This window comes from Eurytemora carolleeae, unplaced genomic scaffold, assembly GCF_000591075.1.
Source record: "Eurytemora carolleeae unplaced genomic scaffold, Eaff_2.0 scaffold107, whole genome shotgun sequence".
Taxonomy (NCBI): Eukaryota; Metazoa; Arthropoda; class Copepoda; order Calanoida; family Temoridae; genus Eurytemora; species Eurytemora carolleeae.
In genome coordinates, this window is record NW_019396413.1 from 321,639 (window position 1) to 340,711 (window position 19,073).

Genomic DNA, 19,073 nt, shown 5'->3' on the forward strand with positions numbered 1-19,073 from the left:
ACTATTATCGTTAATTTCAGGAACGGAGTGGTTGGTGAGTGATGCTTAGTATTGGATCAGATTGGTTTGGATTCTTTTAAATAATCCCCCCCTTATGAAAAATTATTTCCCCCTCAGTATGTCATTGTCTGATGTGTGTTCAGGGGTTAATTCGCTAAATTGGAGAAAATCACGGATTTCTAATAATAAAAAGTTGATTTTTAGAGTTAGAAAAATTCTCCCCCACCCGACCTCAATATCTTCCAAAAACATAATTTCCCCTCTTTTTAAAAATATATATCCATTTAAATAAGGTCAATGGTGTACAAACAAATCTGTAAGACCAGTCTTGATTTTCTTTTGCTGATTTATTATCAATTATTTGTCGTAGTTTTTTTTCTGTCTTTAATTCTTGAAGCTCCCAGCTCTTGATTTATCTAAAGGACAATATTTATCTAAAATCCATACGAAATAATGTTTACAAGGGACTATTAACCATATTTAAAAGGACTATTAACATAATTTAAAGTAACCAATTATAAAAAAAAATCATGCTGAACATAAGAAAATGGAAAAATGACTCAATGAATTTATGACTCTATAATTTTTTAAATAAGAATTCCGATTAATGTAACATCATAACTTTAGCTATTTCAAAAGAAGTTTAACTTATTTAAGATAAATTCCTTCGTGTATAAAAGAGGATGGGATTTCTTCTCATGCGCCATTCTGTTACTTTGGTTCTGGTATTCTCGTGTACAATATCTAAACATTTTATTACTTTGATTCTGGTATTCTCGTGTACAATATCTAAACATTATATTACGTTGGTTCTAGTATTCTCATGTACAATATCTAAACATTCTATTTCTTTGGTTCTTGTATTCTCGTGTACAATATCTAAACATTATATTACGTTGGTTCTAGTATTCTCATGTACAATATCTAAACATTTTATTTCTTTGGTTCTAATATTCTCGTGTACAATATCTAAACATTAGATTACGTTGGTTAAAGTATTCTCATGTACAATATCTAAACATGTTATAACTTTGGTTCTGGTATTCTCTTGTACAATATCTAAACATTATATTACGATGGTTCTGGCATTCTCGTGTACGATATATAAACCTTCTATCACTTAGGTTCTGGTATTCTCGTGTACAATATCTAAACCTTTTATTACTTCGGTTCTGGTATTCTCGTGTACATTATCTAAACCTTCTATTACTTTGGTTCTGGTATTCTTGTGTACAATATCTAAACATTATATTGCTTTGATTCTGTTATTCTCGTGTACAATAAAATATTACTAATAGTCTTGCGTGACATGTTCATATGTAGTGGTTCCATTATAGAGCTTGAATGAGAAGTTTCCTTCGGTAAAAACTTATTTAATTACTATATAAATATTTTATATGTACGACTTAAAAAACGGCAGAAGGTAATTAAAAATAGATTTATAAATGCTAACAAAGACCAAGATCTCCAAAAATCACGGCAAATTATTTTGTTCCCACCCTAAACAAAAACAAACCATGTTAAAAATTACCTGCATTTGAATGGTGTTCTGCCTTCATGCATGCTTAAATGTCCTTTCCAAACATGTTTATCAGTAAACCCTTTCTCACACTCTGTACATGTGTACTTTAACTCGTACCAAGCAGTATGTACACGCAACATATGCCCTAAAATCAAATGCAAAATGAGAACGGGTGGAATTGTGAATGTAATAATTCACTGTACACTTAAAGGGAGTGATCAGATCGCAAATAATTCAAATCGATATCAACCTATACCTTTACCTCTTAACATTTTTCGCGAACAGTTAAGAAAAGTTAAGGGACCCATGGTTTCTACATCTTTCAAATGATTTCTTCACTTCAGTTTGTTTTAGAGATTTTTCAAAAATATAAACCCGTTTAATATTCTTTACAAAGATTATTTTCAAGTATTAAGAAACACAAGGGGGGGGGGGGGGTGACGAACGAAGATTTTTTATTTATTTTTACCTTTTAAATAATTTTTAGTGTGGAACAACTTTGAACAATGAGGACAAGGTATCTCAGGCTTATTATGCAGAAGAAGATGGGTTCTCAAATCAATCTGAATCATAATTTTTCTTCTAAATAAATTAGGAATTGTAACTTTTTTTTCAGAAATGTACTTTATCTTCCATTATTTGTAAATGAAAGGTTTAGTAGACGAAGTGTAATTTATTGCTTATTGTCTGGGTTTACAGAATAGTTGAAAATTAAATTATTAATTTAAATCTTTAATCAAAGAAGAGGCAATCCATAAATGGAAACTAAAAGTTAGCACAATGAAACCATTTCATGGCACCACTTCCCAATTTTTAGAAAAAAATTATCCTTTTTAACAAACCTGTCTATTAAACTTCTGCTGACAATAGGTACAACAATACATCACATCATCTTGGACTTCTCTAAAAATAATTTAAAAAAAATTGCAACACAAATATGTAATATCAATAAAAAGGCGAAAAAGTTAAGTCCCAACCATCAATAAGTTTTAGAAAACATACAAAAAGGAAAACTCATTATTCCTTACAGCTTTAATTAGGCGGGTCATCTCTAGAGATGAAAAATGGCAAATTTGTAGAATAAACTGGCAGATTTTTAATCCAAATTTGAAATCAGCAGACAGAGAAACCTTATCCAAATAGTTTTTACGAGGGACCCTGAAATAAATTAATTTACTATATCTTACCCAAAAATTAGATAATTTTCTTGGCATCCACATTAAATAACCGGCCCTAGTAAATAAATGCATAAACCTACTTGTGAAAATGCGTCAAATGATGACGTAGAGAATTTTTGTGCGCAAACTTGGATCCGCAAATTTCGCAAACATGCTGCTTTTCTTCCTCGCTAAATTCAGGTTTAACCCTTCTGTAAAATTCTTGTCAATTATTTTTCAACACATTTTTATGAATTTTTTAAACGAAAAATGCCTGCTAAGTTCAGTTTTTTATATGCAAATAATTCCAAAATCCCCATTTTAAAGAAGTATTTATTAGAGGTTATTTGTTAAGAATCTAGATTCTGCAATGTACATAGATGTGTATATTTCTTATTCATTTTGTATTCAAAAATATAAAATTAGGAAAAAAGGACCAAGAATGTTTCCTGTGAAACAGCTTCATGTGATCTCTTAGATTCCATTCAGATGATAACATATCTTCACATAAGGTACAGGAAGTTTCAACAGGAATATGAAGCTTTTCATGCTCCCGCAATCCACTTAAATTAAAAAAAAAACATGGTTACGTTGGTATTTTTTTTTAACTATATACAGGGTTCCTTACGAAGGAGGAGACTTAATTGACGTCGCGACGTTCACCCCACTGAATTTGACGATCTAAAGGTCAAATTTGTTTTTGCCTTAGGTACTTCATTTAATGATTTGGGAAAGAAAGAAGCAATTTTCTATTGGCAGGAAACCATCAATAAGAAAAAAAGTAATTCCGTACAGTCGTAAATAAAGTCTCATCCTATGCTAAATTTGTTTTTGGAAATGAATGAAAATGTTTATGAATCCTTGTTCCCATTTTTATAACGATCACATAAAATTTTCGTACCCTGAGGTTTTGAATGTTGACTCACAATCAGAACAGTTTAAAGAATTCTAAACCTTAAGGATTATACTTTCATTTCAGCATCAGTGAATTTACATACTATAACATCACTGCATTCGATGATGGATAAAATCAAAAACAACGGAATTTAAATAGCATCGAGAAAAATTAACAGTTTTTTGCTCTTAGTTAATTTAGGATGAGAAAACATAATCCTGCCTGTAAATGAACTGTTTCGATATGTTCTTTCAATTTTTCAGATTTACGAAACCGTTTTCCGCAATGAACACACGCAGACACTTAATAAATTTTTTTATATTATTTGAAAATTTGAAACTACATTGTTTTTGAAAACGCAAACCTTTAAATTTTCTCTTTCTTGGCATATTTTCTTTGTTTCTCAGTCTTGATATTTTTCTGCAGGGTGGCGCTGCAAACAGGGTTTAGGTTAAAAATAAACTAACTAGTACTAAACTTTTTTATAAATAATTTTTGTGAATGATCTGGCAACGACTTTGAAGAATTGGCGGGGTTGCTGAACTGCCTACTGCCGGTTCAAATCTAAAACACCGATTCAAATTTTTCCTGAATCTTTAACTTTGAATTGGTGATATAAATTTGAACCAGCAGTTGGTAGGTAGTTCAGCGAGGTAGCTCAAATGCTTAGAGTTTGGTCCCAGATTTTGTGAATATTGATTTGACCCAGAAGTCATGTACCTGTCACGTTGGAAGTATTTAAGTTAACGATACTGACAGAATTAAAATCATCCGCATCAAAATGTTTGCTTGAAGAACCCTGGTGGAGGGAAGGATTTTTGAAGGAATTTTGAGTATTCATGCACCCCAGCATTTCTAGCAGATCATTTATGTTCAAAACACTATGACCTGAAATAACACAACAATACATGACCAAAACTAAATTCGTAATTTATTTCTAGAAGGGATCTTTAAGTCAATTTTCTAACATCCAACACTTTATTTTTTCACAATACTTCATCAAATATTCGTAAACATCCATTAACTAAAAACTATCAATGATTAGCAACATATTAAGAAGAAGAATTTACTTCTGTACCGAAAAAGCTATAAACATATATAAAACCATTATTAGCAATTTTTAGGATATTTGGTAATGCACTAAAATGTACGCACTTAGCCGAGTACCTTACGTCGGTAAATCCCCCCTAGAATATTTCATAAGCATGATTATACAGATACTATAATTACTAAAATGACCTGAATGCATGATGTCTACTAGACCCTCCAACTGTTTACTGGTAAAATCGGGAAGAATAATACAGAACTCGTTCTCATGCACATCTTCAACATCCAACAGTAAGGAGTGGATAAACGGACTTGCTAAAAGAAAAGATCTTACTGAACTTTCAACTTCAAAATACAAGGGGACTGAAAACACAATTTTTAAGCGACAATTAATTTTTCGATTCACAATGGTACCCTTTAAACTTCTATGTAAGTAATAATCAGAAAGATAAAGTCGTTTGTCTATTTGTGTTGAATTCGTAGAATTTCCTGAATTGTCTCTGGAAAAGCCTCAATTAAAAACAACTAATCATATGTTTAAAGTATATCCAAATAAAAAAATTGATTAATGGGGGGGGGGGGGCAATAAATACCCAAATCTAAGGAATCTATATAAGAAAGTCACCGGAAAACATTACTTGAAATAAAGTCCTGAGTTTTTAATTCCTGGGACTTTTTTTCCTAAAAAATATCGGAAGAAAAAAGTCCTCAGTCTTGTGAAAAGGAGATAATGTCAGATACGTTTTCATAAAAAGGACTTTTCATCTATGCATCTGCATATTGAATATAGCCAGGGGTGTTTTTAATATAAAGCCCCTTTTTGCATATAAACATCTTTTGTTACCATGCAGTTTCTACTTAAACAGGACTTTTCTCCGGGGAAGTTCTCGTATAAGATCATAATGAAACCAAAAATTAAGTCCTAGAAAATAAAATCTTAGAATGGTAGGACTTTAATTCCAAAACTTTTATGGCGGTTACCAGTCTAATTTGTACCTGCAGCTAAGAGTAAGCTACTTGTACTAACATCTCTGTCCCCAGCCCCGTCGCCAGGAATTAATCTTACGTTAAATAAACTTGTAAAGTTTACCATCTCCTTTAATCTCTCGAGTAGGACTTCTAATCCTAAATATAAATATTCAAAATATATTTCATCCTATCCGTGTTGTGTTCTTTTTAAACATGTGTAAGTAACGTGGCTCCTCCTTACCTTCCGTTTCTCGGTATCCATCAGGGTACATAACAGACATTTTGGTTTGATAAATAACAAATATTTCCTGATAAAATATACTGTAGAGGTTTCTTGCAATCTTACGAGGGTAAATTTTTTTTCAAAATGCCCGTAGCTGAATTTCTGCTTAAAGTGTACACTATTTCATCCATGGTAGGGTTGTTCAAACTTAGAAGATATCGTCTTTGTTGTAGCAATTCAATCAACTAATCGATGGTATTGGGCATGACCTACGCATATCCTCTATATTACTCTTCTAACCTGCTGTTATAATTCCGTTAAACTATAGCACATTATTGAACGTTTGGGGCCCCAGCGCTCAGCCCCCTAGCCGCAGCACTGGGCCCATGAAATTGTCTTAACCTAACCTAGCCCAAAATAATGTGAAACGTACAGCACATTATTCGACTTTGAAGAGGCCCCAGCCCTCTATAGACAATCCTTGCCGCAGCGCTTGGCCCAGAAATTGTCTTAACCTAACCCATGATAATCTAACATTTTGTAACTGTTGACGTTTTGATGTATTAAACATTTTGTAATTTCGACAATTTGTAGCATAGTCAACATTTTACAGCAGTCAACATTTTGTATCTTCTATGTTTTGTTATTCGACGTTTTGATAATCAACGTTTGATAATTGACGCTTTGTACTAACTGCTTCTCGAGGAGGGCTTTGATCACAATGTGAGTGTTGGAAAGCTCTGTGTCCTATTTTAAACTAAGTATAGTCCTTATAAGTACGCAAAAATAAATTTAAATTCAAACCCTACACCGGCCCCACATTCCCTCATAATAGTTAAAAAAGCATGGTGCTTCAAGATGCATTCAATAACTGATTACCATAACTTAATTTTAACTAAATTTTTAACAAGAATCCCGAAACTGATATTCGATTGTATAAACGCCATTAACGGTGAATGTGAAGGAATTATTTGTCGAAAATTTTGATAAAAGGCTCTAAATTTATTATTAAATTAATTGTTATAAAAAAGTTTTCTTAAGACTAGGTTTATAGACTGAGAACAGAACTACATCGTGTGCACAAATCTTGGCCAGCATCTGCACAAAGTCGTCTACAGCGAGCACACCGAGCACTTGAGTTTTCGATCACGCACACTTCCTAAATTATACCGGAAAGAATGAGACTTTAATAACGACCTGGATATTGCAATCTTATCCAAAGGTAAAATATCACATCCGTCTTACAAGTAGGACTGGGCGTCATTCTTGGGCCGGGGAACAATCATTCTTTAACAGGGACGAAATGAACGATTTAAAAAAAGAAGGAACACGCCCAGCCCTACTTACAATCCTTATTTGTTGTGAATATCCCTGATGTGCGCTTGTTTTGTATGTATACATATAATAGAATGGATATATTATAGTCAAGGTTTGATGTAATTTTCTGGGTGAGGTGTCACGCAGAACGTTAGACATTGGACCCAAGACTTACAATTTGTTCTTGATTTTCGTAAAGTTGTTGTTGTCAAAAGAATATATAAAAACATTTAAAGTCTTTAAAATTTAGCATACTTCTTTGTATCATAAAAGTAGTCGGAGACACTAAAGAATTTAACAACCTTGGCTATATTTAATTTTAGACTAATTTCTCAATATCTCAGTCAATTCTGAAGATACAAAAACGGCAGACCACATTTTGAAAATTTCAGAACAAGGCGAATTTGATGCTACATATCTCATTTCTGCTTACTCCAGGGCACACGATATACCAAAGCTCTACTTTGATTTGGACCCTGAACTTCAATTCAAACTTTTTAAAGTAAGTGCAACATGCAGAGATTAAAAAAAATTCCTAAAAAATCTAGGGTCCCCTCAGCTTTAACAGCTGTGAAGCACAACCACAAAATTACATGTACGCTATCCCAGAATCGATAGATAGAAGTAGATCGATAGATAGAGGCATATCTATTAGCGGGTCGTGGGTTGTAACGTCACAAACTTGTATAAATTGTTTCTAAAGTGAGACCCATGAAACTGTAAAATATAAAGACGATAATCAAGCAATCTTACGTGCATTTGATAATGTCAAAATGCAAAAAGTTTACTACTTGCTTGAATTACATTGCAGAATAGTTGTGTCATGATTTTTTGGCCAACACAAAAATTGAGTCTAATGGCTGTCTTCCTATTCTTCTGTATTAGGGTCTCACTTTATGAAACTGCCAGCTTGTGAGTAGTACACTTAAAAAGAAAGATAATGCTAAATACTGAATTGTTAAGTGTAAATTGAGAAGCGTAAGTTGAGAAGCGTAAGTTGTGAAGTGTAAATTGTGAAGCGTAAATTGTGAATTTTAAAGATTAGAAACTGAAAATTGTCAAGTAAATACAAATTTTAAATGATCATTGTTGGTAGAAGAGGAAACTGTAAGTTAGTAGGCTAGATAGTTAGTTAGTTAGTTTGTTTTAGGAAGTAAGTAAGTAAGTAAGTAAGTAAGTGAGTGAGTGACTGAGTGAGTGAGTGAGTGAGTGAGTGAGTGAGTGAGTGAGTAAGTAAGTAAGTAAGTAAGTAAGTAAGTAAGTAAGTAAGTAAGTAAGTAAGTAAGTAAGAAGAGAAATCCAACCTGTTTCTGAGTAGGTGTAAGATGAACTGTGAGTACACCTAGTATCTCAGCTATCTGTTCTACAGGATACTGGGACAATACAGCAAGCTCATCACCAGGTAACTAAGATCAAATCAAATCAAATCAAATCAAATCAAATCAAATCAAATCAAATCAAATCAAATCAAATCAAATCAAATCAAATGATATGAAATCAAATCAAATCAAATCAAATCAAATCAAATCAAATCAAATCAAATCAAATCACCTCGCTGGATAAAAAAGTATAAAAAGAGGAGAAAAGTTAATTCCAGTTGATGTCCCGTACCCTCCCCCCCCCAGGAAAATCGTCGAGAATCATTTCCCAAAAAAAACCTGTGTACACTGTACACTGTGGCTTTGTGCTTAATTGGTAAACAAAGAAAAGATGCTTATTATAAATAAATAAAAAAAAGTTCAACCAATATTCCTTAGATATCAAGGCCGAGAAAGAATCGCCTCAGAACGGAAATTAGTGTAACAATTGATTAATGACACAAGTCTAGTGGAATCAACATGTCAAGGGCTAGGCCAATAACATAAATCACCACCCTCTCCACACAACTTACAAAACCACGACTTTACTACCTTTAGATTTATTCTCATATCTCCAGACTTGTTAAAGGTTTTGTTTATTTCCTCTCTCAGATCCTCAATGATATCAATACTAAACAAGATCTAATCAATACTTAAAGAAACTTTTGACGTAATTTCAAGTACCCCTTTGGTCCCACAATGTATTAACTGTCATGTCCGATTCACAAAAGTACCCTTAAAAACTTTGTCCAAGAATGATTAAGAAATCCATGTTTTAGTTTTGAAATTTGATATTTCCTAGTGTGGTTTCAATAAAATACAAGTGACTTGCGGATTTCTGCTACAAAACAATTTTCAGAAATAAACAAAATGAACACTTTATAACAAAAAAAATATATCTTACCCGTTATTGATCAGATAAAGGTTTAAAGGGTACCATTGTGAATAGGACATGCCTTCTTTTAATCGAGGGTCTCTCTAATTCTTTTATGTAAAAATTCTATAATTGATTTTGTGCAAATTCCTTATTCTTTCAAAGAATGTTCAGAATGTAAGTTAATTCTGTCGAGCTAGAATTTGATTACACTTTCCGTAGAGAAAATTCTAGTTGAGGTAATCTTGACCAAAAAAAGATATAGTAAATAATTACATTTTAGGTATTTACCATTTTTGTAGATCATTGTTTAACCACTGCTGATCAGTAAACCAACCAACCTCTGTGGGGCTTTTCAATACACTTACTAAATTCAAATTAAACAAATGATAAATGAAGGTACTTGAATATTGTTCGATTCTTAAAAGGGAATGTTGACGTAATTTCATGTGACTCCTCCATATCTTCATCTTTATTAATCAGATAAATGATCAAGGTACAGCTGTGAATCGTACATTGCCCTCTTCAAATGAAGGGTCAGGGGAAATTACATGACAGTCCCTATAAGGAAGTGTTCGCAAAAAAATGAAAGGGGTTCAGGTTGAAAATTTATTATGAATTAATAGATTGTCGTCCTAAACGCAACTGGGCCGATAATAGTACAGTGCAGTGCAAGGCTTAGTCGCCAGAAAGAGATTTAGACTTAAATTCTTTTTCCCAAAACTAGTGGTAATAATGGTTTTAATATAAAGTACAAACCATATTTTTTCGTTTAGAAATTACCTTTAAGTGTTTTTAATTTAATTCAATTATAAATGAATTTAAAAATTTAAAGATAAAAATATTTAGTTTTTATTTAATTTTCCTGTATATGCTGCTTCCTCTGCTAAATGTGGAACTATTGGACTAAGAACTCCTAAAAATCCCTGAAAAATCATATAATCAAGGAGGGATCATGAGTATAAACTCGTAAGACAGGACATACTACCTGGCAAACTAAGTATAAACTCGCAAGACAGGAGATACTACCTTGTAAGCTAAGTATAAACTAGTAGCACAGGAAATACTGACTGGCAAGCTAAGTAAAGATTATAGACAGAAAAAACTGCCTTGCAAGCTAAGTGTAGACTAGTAAGACTAGTAAAACTACCTGGCAAGCTAAGTTTTTACTAGTAAGATAAGAAAAACTACCTGGCAAGCTAAGTGAAGACAAGTAAGACAGTAAAATTTACCTGGTAAGCTAAGTAAAGACTAGTAAGAAAGGAAATGCAACCTGGCAAGCTAAGTACAGACTAGAAAGATAGGAAATACTACCTGGCAAGCTAAGAACAGACTAGAAAGATAGGAAATACTACCTTGCAAGCTAAGTAAAGACTAGTAAGACAGTAAATACTACCTGTCAAGCTAAATAAGACAGTAAATACTACCTTGCAAGCTAAATAAGACAGTAAATACTACCTGGCAAGCTAAGTAAAGACTAGTAAGACCGGACAGTCTGGAAAAACTTTTCTCTGCATCACAGTATAATCTACANATATTTTGAAATATAAAAAAATAAAATAAAAAAATTGAAATTGATCTGTAGTGATTATTGAACACTGTGTCTTTGGTTTAAAGATCGTCTTTCTCTTCCAATATTTGGATGGCTGTATAATTTTATTGTTTCTTTGCAAGATTATCTGTTAATTATTTTATTTTTATTAAGGAATTGTTTTATATTTCTCTCGATGCTATATTCAGTATAATATATACCATATTTTACTTATTATCATGATTTCGATTTTTAGATTATAAATTTTGAAAAATCTATCCAAATTAAAAGTATTAAGATACGTTTTTACCTTGTTATATTCCTTCGCCTCATAATGATTATGAACCTTTTCCTGATAAAAATTATTTTATGTTTATTTATATATATAAAGTAGTAATCACTGTTTGTTTGTTTGTATGTCCGATCATAACTCAGAAACTTATGACCGATTGGTCTCAAATTTTGATTGAAAAATCGTTAGAATAACGGGAAAGTTCTAAGCTCGGTTTAAATATTCAAAGTGGAGTGGGATAACTATTGTACAAAAAAGTATGTTCCAGGCAAAGCTGGGTTCCCAAGCTAGTTATAAAACATTGTTATAACTGAAAGTGACGATGGGCCCAGTTCTAAGTATCTATATAATAAAACAAGACATTCTCGTATAAAGGCATAAAAAAAATTCGAAACGTTTTTTTCAAATTTTTTTTCCACGGGCAACGCCGGGCCGTTCGGCTAGTAATTCATAAAATGCATTAAAAAAAGTCAAAACATGACCCAAGGGAAGTTTATGAATGGTCGAAATTGAAAAATGTTGCCTAAAAACATAAACTTTTACGATTTTTGAAAATCCACTAATTTTAACAAATTTTTTTAGCAAAATTCGTGTTTCTTGGGACACGATCAAAAAAGTAACAATTAATTGCTAAAATTGTTAGTAGAATAGGAGCCTGAAGCGCCATAAAAGCCTAGTTCAGTATTTCTCCAAAGAGGGAAAACATCTATTTAAAAGGAGGTAATGTTTGGTTACCTGAAACAAGGCAAGTTTATGAAGCAGAATTTTATCAATAAGATTGAGATCTTTGTATTCCAGTAAATCACAGGGTTCAACATTACTCAGCATACCAAGAAAGAACCTAAGATAAGTACAGGTCTAAAATCCCAGTACAAACTAAGTTTCAGTTAAGGTGCTGGAAGAAAGTACAATATATATTTTAAGTAAAAGTGCTCTGTCAGGAGAAACCCTATTACTCGAATTAAATAATGAAAGAAGACAGTTCGACTTATCGAAAACTTTAATTTTAAGAAATATCAATTCAATGGAATCTTGTAAAACTTTGACAGAAACTCATAAAACTTTGATAGAATTTCATAAATCTTTAAAAATTCACAAATCTTATAATTATATTAAACAAAATGATTCTGGTGATAACATACCTAAGACTATTTCTAATTTTGTTAAGTTCTGATTGTGAGGCCGCCATTATGTTATTTCCGACAAGGACTGAGGATCCAGTGGAAGCATGTAATCCAACCCACCATCTAGAAATAGTACACTACGGTCAAAGATAATATATATATAGATATGCAGGCAGGTATAAATTTAGAGGTCTTGAGAAAAGGTGCAAACAGCACCATCTCTGTCGTACGCATGGCATTTTATCCTTTGGATTGTTGCTAATTTATCACTTTGCTTATGCGTGATAACACTAAATGCGTACTATAGTATCAACAATGTATACTGCATATTGTACTTAATGAAACAAATTAATCAATGCAAATAAAACTGAGGTAGGAATTTGACTAGACAAAGTTTAAATGTGCAAGTTGTACTGAATGACATACGTAAATTAACGCAATTTAAATAAAAATTATTACTATAAAAGTACATCGAATCTAGGACAAAGTACAACTGATCTGATCATAACATAAACAAAACGCGTACTGTATGTTTGTGTTACCTTGAAATTTAATTTTATTGGTCAAACAGGTCCAGATAGCAACACTTGAACTATACAGGATGCAATACGCGTACTGTATGTTTATATAACACAAATGCGTATTTCCTGAAAGGGGAGAAAGGAATATAGAAAGTAATCAATTTGCTATAGATGTCTCTCCTTGCACCTTTTCTCAGAGGTTCAAAAATTAGTTGTCTGCTACAAGCAATTTTGGAAGGAGGTTTCTACCTGCCTGCATATCTATATATATATTATCTTTGACTACGGTACACAGAAAACTGAGCACTAAGCGTATTATGGTGTAAGCATGTATTCCAACCCACAATGTAGAAATATTACACTACACTACAGCCCACAGTAAACTGTACACTACAGTACACAGTAAACTGTGCACTAAGCGTAGGTTAGTGTAAGCATTTATTTTCTTTATTTAAAGAAAATTGCTGGGGTTGTTTCTGGCCTTCCAACCCGCCGACTAGAAATAGTACTGTATACTACAAAATATATAAACTGTTAGATAGTTCCACTGAGGTTCAGATAAAAGACTAAGAGAGGATTAACCCTGAATAGATTGATTTGAATTAACTTACCTAAGAACATCAACTCCTAATGCTGGCTTCTTTTTGGTACCTTCGATGACATCTTTGGGAGCCAACACATTGCCCACAGATTTTGACATCTAGATAATGAATAATGATATGCTACACTGCTACAGGGGGTCCCGCATCAGAATGGATTATTCATAGCTCTAAATTGAGATTTTTGGGATTCACAAACAAATGTAAGGCTAATAAAATAATTTGAACGCAGATAATATTCAATACATGTATTGGTATTACATCTTGAGTGGGTAATGTTACGTCGTCTAAACGCAACATCCCCTCTGCTGAACTTCTGACCTTCTGCAATATCTGATCTAAGACAGGTGTTAACTTTTTATTATTTGATGTTCAGGTTAGGATAAGGTAATTTTTTGGTCGATCACTGCGGCTAGGTTAAGCGCTCCGGCAACCAGTTTTACAACCATGTGCGAGTAGGACAGATGTTTACTACAACTGATGTGCGTAGGTAGAAAAATAAACCATCCTTGAGGATATTCCAATTTGAAAATGGACAGGCTGGAGCTATGTGGACAAAATATTTAATTTATTTATCACAAGTACAATATGGGGTCACCTTGTTTCCTTCTTCATCCAAAGTGAACCCATGAACAGATATTTCCTAAACAACATCAGGATTTATGATTTTAATAATTTCTTTAAAGTAAAGTTTTGGACAATCTTAATTCTTTAAATTCTTTGCATCTGAGCTAACATGAAATTATAATCAACATATTAAATTAGTTTTCAGCTAGTTTAACACCTTATTTCAAAAACGAAGAAATAAGAGAAAACTTCCATTAAAAAAATCAAAGTTTTTTAAAGTAGTAGCATAAATAAAAGAAAAAAAAATGATTTAACCTTATATGGAGCCTCCCCCCTGAGTGCAACACTGGTAAGCAGGGATGTATAGAACCAACCTAAAATACTCCAGAGGATAAAATAGATGTCTAAAAGTAGGATTATTTTTCTTCTTAAAAGAACTGTCGTTGTAATTTTTAGTGACCCTCTCGTTTTTCTAGCTTGAAAAGTAAATAACTTATTTTTTCTCAATATTGTTTTGGAAGCAAAAATCAACAGGCCGAATTTAAAGAATTTGAGCCGCGGCTTAAATTTGAGACACGGCTCAAATATTGTTGGTTCCCGTTAAAATCGTGTTCAATGTTTCAAGATTTAATCCAGCGCTCAATTGAAACCGGTTTTTGGTGGATTTGAGACGCGGCTGAAATTCAGTAAATTCGGACTCATTTTAAAAGGAACCACAAATGAAAAAATTCAATTCTCAAAGATAAAAAGATCGATATCGATAAAATTTGTGCAGCGCAATATAAAACCCCTGTTCTACTACCTGAATACTGGTCTAATCCCTCCAGGTACAAATCAGCTGTTTTATCTCCCAGAACAGCCGCCCAGGATACTCCACTGTCAAACCATATATCGAGGATATCTGCCCCTAACCTAGCGGCATGGTCTTCATCATCATTATTTAATTTAATTTTCTTCATTTTCATTTTTTGTTTTATTTTACGATGAAAAGTCTAATTATATGCCAAATTCTTATTGGAATTAGTCCACGAATTTCCGATAATTAACGAGGAATTTCGTTTGTTTGTTTGCTGAAAATTAAATCCATCACAATTATTCCACAGTTTTGGAGAGTGCTACGAAAAGTAGCTCTATACATATATATATATAATACTTTTTAATTTTTTGTTTGTTTAATAAAGTTGATAAGAAGAAGAATTATTTAATTTCAAATGCTTTTATTGTTTGAAAGCTGATCTTTACCTGAACTGCTCGGGATCTAACCCAGTACCTTCCAGTATATCTTTGATATCTAAAAATAAACATTCATATACTAAAGATTACTCATGGAACTTTTCAGGAACTTTTCCTTTTTTCAAAAAGCACGACATCCTTATAAACAAAAGTGTGTTTACTGACCCATGGTCCAGGAAAATTGTATTTAATATCCAGTATAATTGTCCACCAAAAATTAACTTACTCATAAATGGTCCAACAAAAATAAATTTATTGATCTATGGTCCAAACAAAAATGAATTTGCTTCCCCATCATCCATCAAAAATAAAATAACTACCCATGGCCCACTAAAAAATGGAATTAAAGGTACGTACCAAAACCATCTTACTGACCACCAAAAATTATTTCTAGCGCCAAAGCTTCATCAAAAATTAATTTACCCATATGGTCCACAAAAAATAAATTACTGACCCATGGTCCACCAAAAGCCAGGTCCATTAGAGTCCACCAGAGCACAATATCTATCTATCAACTTGTCATTGACCACCGGTGAATCTGTCCTACAAGTTTGAAAAATATAAAAACTAAAAAATCATGAAGATTCACTTAAAAAGGTCGTTTACATACTTTAAAATACACATTACACAAATTAACCAAAATTTCGGAATTATAAACAATATTTTCTCTGCAGGCTAAACCAACGGATATTTTCTGCCATGATAACTATCGGGTTAAAAAAAATGGATTATCAGTTTTTGATTTCATATCATCTGGAAAGCTTGTTTCTTTCTATGAGTATCAATTACATTTTGTTTTCTAATGCAACTAGGATTCCTCATTCTTTCCCTAAAAATTTATATTTTTTTAACAAGAAACTTACTTTTTGTCATAAATAACTGGAATAGGGGTTCCCCACACACGCTGTCTTGAAATGCACCAATATGGACGCTTCTCGATAACTATCTGAAATGAATAGATAAATAAGATAAATGGTATTTAAAAATACTTTTACAATAAATAGAAAATGATTTCTTTCTGAGCCTTTGAAGTTTTGTTTCTTCCAAAATTTTCAAATAACAGCAAGCTTATTTGTCAAGCCAAAAAGTAGGAAATAAAAGTTAATTTAGCTAGATAACATAAAGAATCTGATTTTACCTGAAAACTTTTGACAGCTGAGGCAGGTTGTATCTTCACCTTCTTCACCGCCTCCAGGGCCTTCTCCTTCAACATGTTGGTGTTAACGAACCACTGCTTAGAGGCTCGGAGGAAGACGGGTTTCTTGGTCCTCCAGTCGTAGGGGTAGGAGTGGGTGTACTGCTGCTGCAGAAGGATATCGGAGGCAAGTAGATCTAGAACCTTCTTTGTACCATCACCTAAGAATATATCAAATTATAAAATGCAATCCACGAAAAAAGCCTAGTTTCTTTGAAAGATAAATTAAAAATTAGTTTTTTAAATAACAGAGCACAAGAATCACCTCTTAAAGGAAAAGTAGTGAAAATTACAAGCGCCCCTTTATTTAATTAGTGGCATGCCCGATTTACAACAGTACACTTTAACCCAGTATGTGATCAATACCATGGAAGATATCATCTTTACTTTAATAGTTTTAATATTGTTCTTTTTACAGGAGATATCAACAAGTCACTTTTGAAGAGAAACCACAGTTGAAAAAATTAATTTTTACAGTTAAAAACATAAATATATCAAAATTTTTTTAGTACACACCCTTTCAAATTTTTTTTCTAGTTTACATAGTTATTTACCCATTATGAAAAGTCCAGCAAGGTTGGATCCCACAGATTCAATATATTTTCCATCTTCATCCACCAAGCAGCCAAGGGGGAGGTTGTGTGCCAACCCAATCCTAAAATTTATCATTTTCCAGAATTTTAGGATCGAATCCCGTGGGGTTTCACATTTTCCAAAGAAACAGGAGGTCCAGAATATAAGGAAATTAAAAATATTTACTTAATAATGAAACTTAAACTTAAATCAAATAATTTGCACACAAAAAGTTTGGCAAAATACAACAAAAAAACAGTCAAGGAATATATTAGAAAAATAAAAACAAGCAAAAATAAACCACAATTAAACTAAAGTATTGTTCACTTGAAATCGTCTGGTCCATGTGCAGGTGCTGTATGAACTAATCCAGTTCCACTGCTGCTGGTCACGTGATCACCAGGTAGAAATCTACGAAGTTCTCCAGGGTATAAAGGATGCGTGTACTCACAGTCGGCCAACTCGTCTCCGCGCAGTTCAGTGATTATTTTTGCGCCGGGCAGAGCAAGGGATATATTGTTTTCTTTGACTAGCTTGCTTGCTACAATATATAAACTAATTCCATGTTGTAGAACAGAATACGCTTCTTTTTCATTGTAACAAATAGCCTAGAATTTAATATGTTAATATTTTCAAATTTACACCATTTTTTAAAATAAAGTTGGATTTTGAAGAGATATCAATTGATGTATATAAACATAAATTTCATTCCTGATTTGCTACAATACTCCAAGGTGTTGTTGTCCATATTAATGCATAAACTTCTTGAGCATGAAAACTTCGCAACTTTTCTGACAATTTGCTCAGTTTGAACCTGAGGTAGATTGAGGTGCTTACATGCGCTGGATTGTATTCAAGTTCGGCCTCCGCCAAGGCAGTTTTAGAGGATGGAGACCAGTAAACTGGCATATAATCACGGAATATTAAACCTTTCTGATGAATTGAATTAAATGTTTTTATCTGTGTTTTAACATACTCTGCATCCATTGTTCGATAGAAGTTGTTCCAATTCGATAGAATCCCCCACTTGGAAAACTCAGTTTTCTGAAAGTTTAAGGAATCGTTTGCGAATTTTCCGGCGATTTCGCGGATTTTTATCGGTGTAAGATTTTTCCCACCTTTCACAGCTTTGAGTTCAATAGGAAGACCATGACAGTCCCATCCAGTAATATAATTAATTTTATGGCCCTGGCTGCATTTATATCTAAAAAATAATAATAATTAGTAATCTATTTTTTATAACTTCCTTTGATATTGTTATATTGATGCAAGTCATTCGATTTTATGAAAACAAATATTAATTTCATAAAACACTCCTAATTTGTAAACTATCAATCTACTATTTTGTAAAAAATTTTATTCGACTATTGAAAAAAATGCATTTTTACCTGATAGTTATATCTTTAAGAATTTTATTGACCGCGTGACCGATATGGGGTGGTCCGTTAGCATAGGGAGGACCATCATGCAGTACATATTCAGTTCCAGATCTTAAATGAAAAAGAATATTTTTAATTTCTGCAATCTGCGTTAAGCAGCAAAGCAAATTGCAAATTGCAAAGCAAGTGTCCCAACCAAGGACATTTATAAAAAGACGGCCATATTTCTAATAGCAATAAAAGTTATTGATTTGAACCTGTTCTCTCTCTGCCAGTCATACATCTTATTGAACTTGCAGTTGTGAACTATCTCTAAATCCCTCTCCACCCTCTTCTTCCCCTCCAATCTACCAGGGAAACCGGTTTTTGGTAAACAAATTGTATCTGAGTACTTCTTGTTCACTGTCTTAGAGGAACCTATGCTTGCACTTGTGTGTAGAAAATATATCTGTGTATAAGAACAGACTGTTCTAGACACTCTGACTGGAAAAAGAAGAATCATTTTAGATCTGAAAAATTTAAAATCAAGATTCGGGTTCATCTTCGCTATCCTCCAAGTCATCAAAATCATCAACGTCATCCATACCCTCGAGGTCGAAGGTTCCGTCCTCCTTGCCGTACCTCTCCTTGATCTCGACCAACTTCTCCTTGGCAGAGGCCTGGTTGTCGGCCTCGGGATCAGCACTATCTAAAATAT

At 32.9% G+C, this 19,073-nt stretch overlaps 2 protein-coding genes across 3 annotated transcripts; both read right to left on the minus strand.

The window, feature by feature from the left end:
- Position 1: 1 nt before the first annotated feature.
- Positions 2-6,545, minus strand: LOC111702826 (gastrula zinc finger protein XlCGF57.1). Of its 2 annotated transcripts, XM_023474607.1 has the most exons (14): positions 5,832-6,109; positions 5,618-5,746; positions 4,814-4,936; positions 4,295-4,462; positions 3,939-4,007; positions 3,797-3,876; positions 3,581-3,627; positions 3,129-3,242; positions 2,781-2,891; positions 2,365-2,425; positions 1,992-2,085; positions 1,532-1,667; positions 666-744; positions 2-416 (listed from the first exon to the last, which is right to left on the minus strand). In XM_023474607.1, exons 1-14 carry the CDS (start codon positions 5,869-5,871, stop codon positions 354-356), a joined length of 1,314 nt encoding a protein of 437 aa, XP_023330375.1. In that variant the 5' UTR covers positions 5,872-6,109; the 3' UTR covers positions 2-353. The 2 variants fall into 2 exon arrangements, with proteins under 2 accessions (XP_023330375.1, XP_023330374.1); XM_023474606.1 differs by lacking the exons at positions 2-416; positions 666-744 and adding an exon at positions 967-1,149 and having other exon boundaries at positions 5,832-6,545.
- Positions 6,546-6,794: 249 nt separating this feature from the next.
- LOC111702839 (isoleucine--tRNA ligase, mitochondrial) lies at positions 6,795-19,047 on the minus strand. The gene is made up of 22 exons (XM_023474620.1): positions 18,634-19,047; positions 18,386-18,487; positions 17,709-18,201; positions 17,325-17,605; positions 16,979-17,079; positions 16,368-16,585; positions 16,093-16,175; positions 15,684-15,772; positions 15,239-15,287; positions 14,799-14,908; positions 14,312-14,370; positions 14,028-14,072; positions 13,442-13,530; positions 12,328-12,432; positions 11,921-12,026; positions 11,104-11,245; positions 10,821-10,966; positions 10,228-10,288; positions 9,654-9,729; positions 9,041-9,119; positions 8,435-8,536; positions 6,795-6,972 (listed from the first exon to the last, which is right to left on the minus strand). Exons 1-22 carry the CDS (start codon positions 18,954-18,956, stop codon positions 6,862-6,864), a joined length of 2,970 nt encoding a protein of 989 aa, XP_023330388.1. The 5' UTR covers positions 18,957-19,047; the 3' UTR covers positions 6,795-6,861.
- Positions 19,048-19,073: the final 26 nt, after the last annotated feature.

Coding starts and splice junctions, on each gene's coding strand:
- LOC111702826 (XM_023474606.1), bottom strand. CDS start 5,871: ATGTCTGTTATGTACCCTGATGGATACCGAGAAACGGAAG. Junction 4,463..4,813: donor AGTAGACATCATGCATTCAG/GTCATTTTAGTA, acceptor GTGTTATTTCAG/GTCATAGTGTTTTGAACATA. Junction 4,008..4,294: donor AAATACTTCCAACGTGACAG/GTACATGACTTC, acceptor CCCTGTTTGCAG/CGCCACCCTGCAGAAAAATA.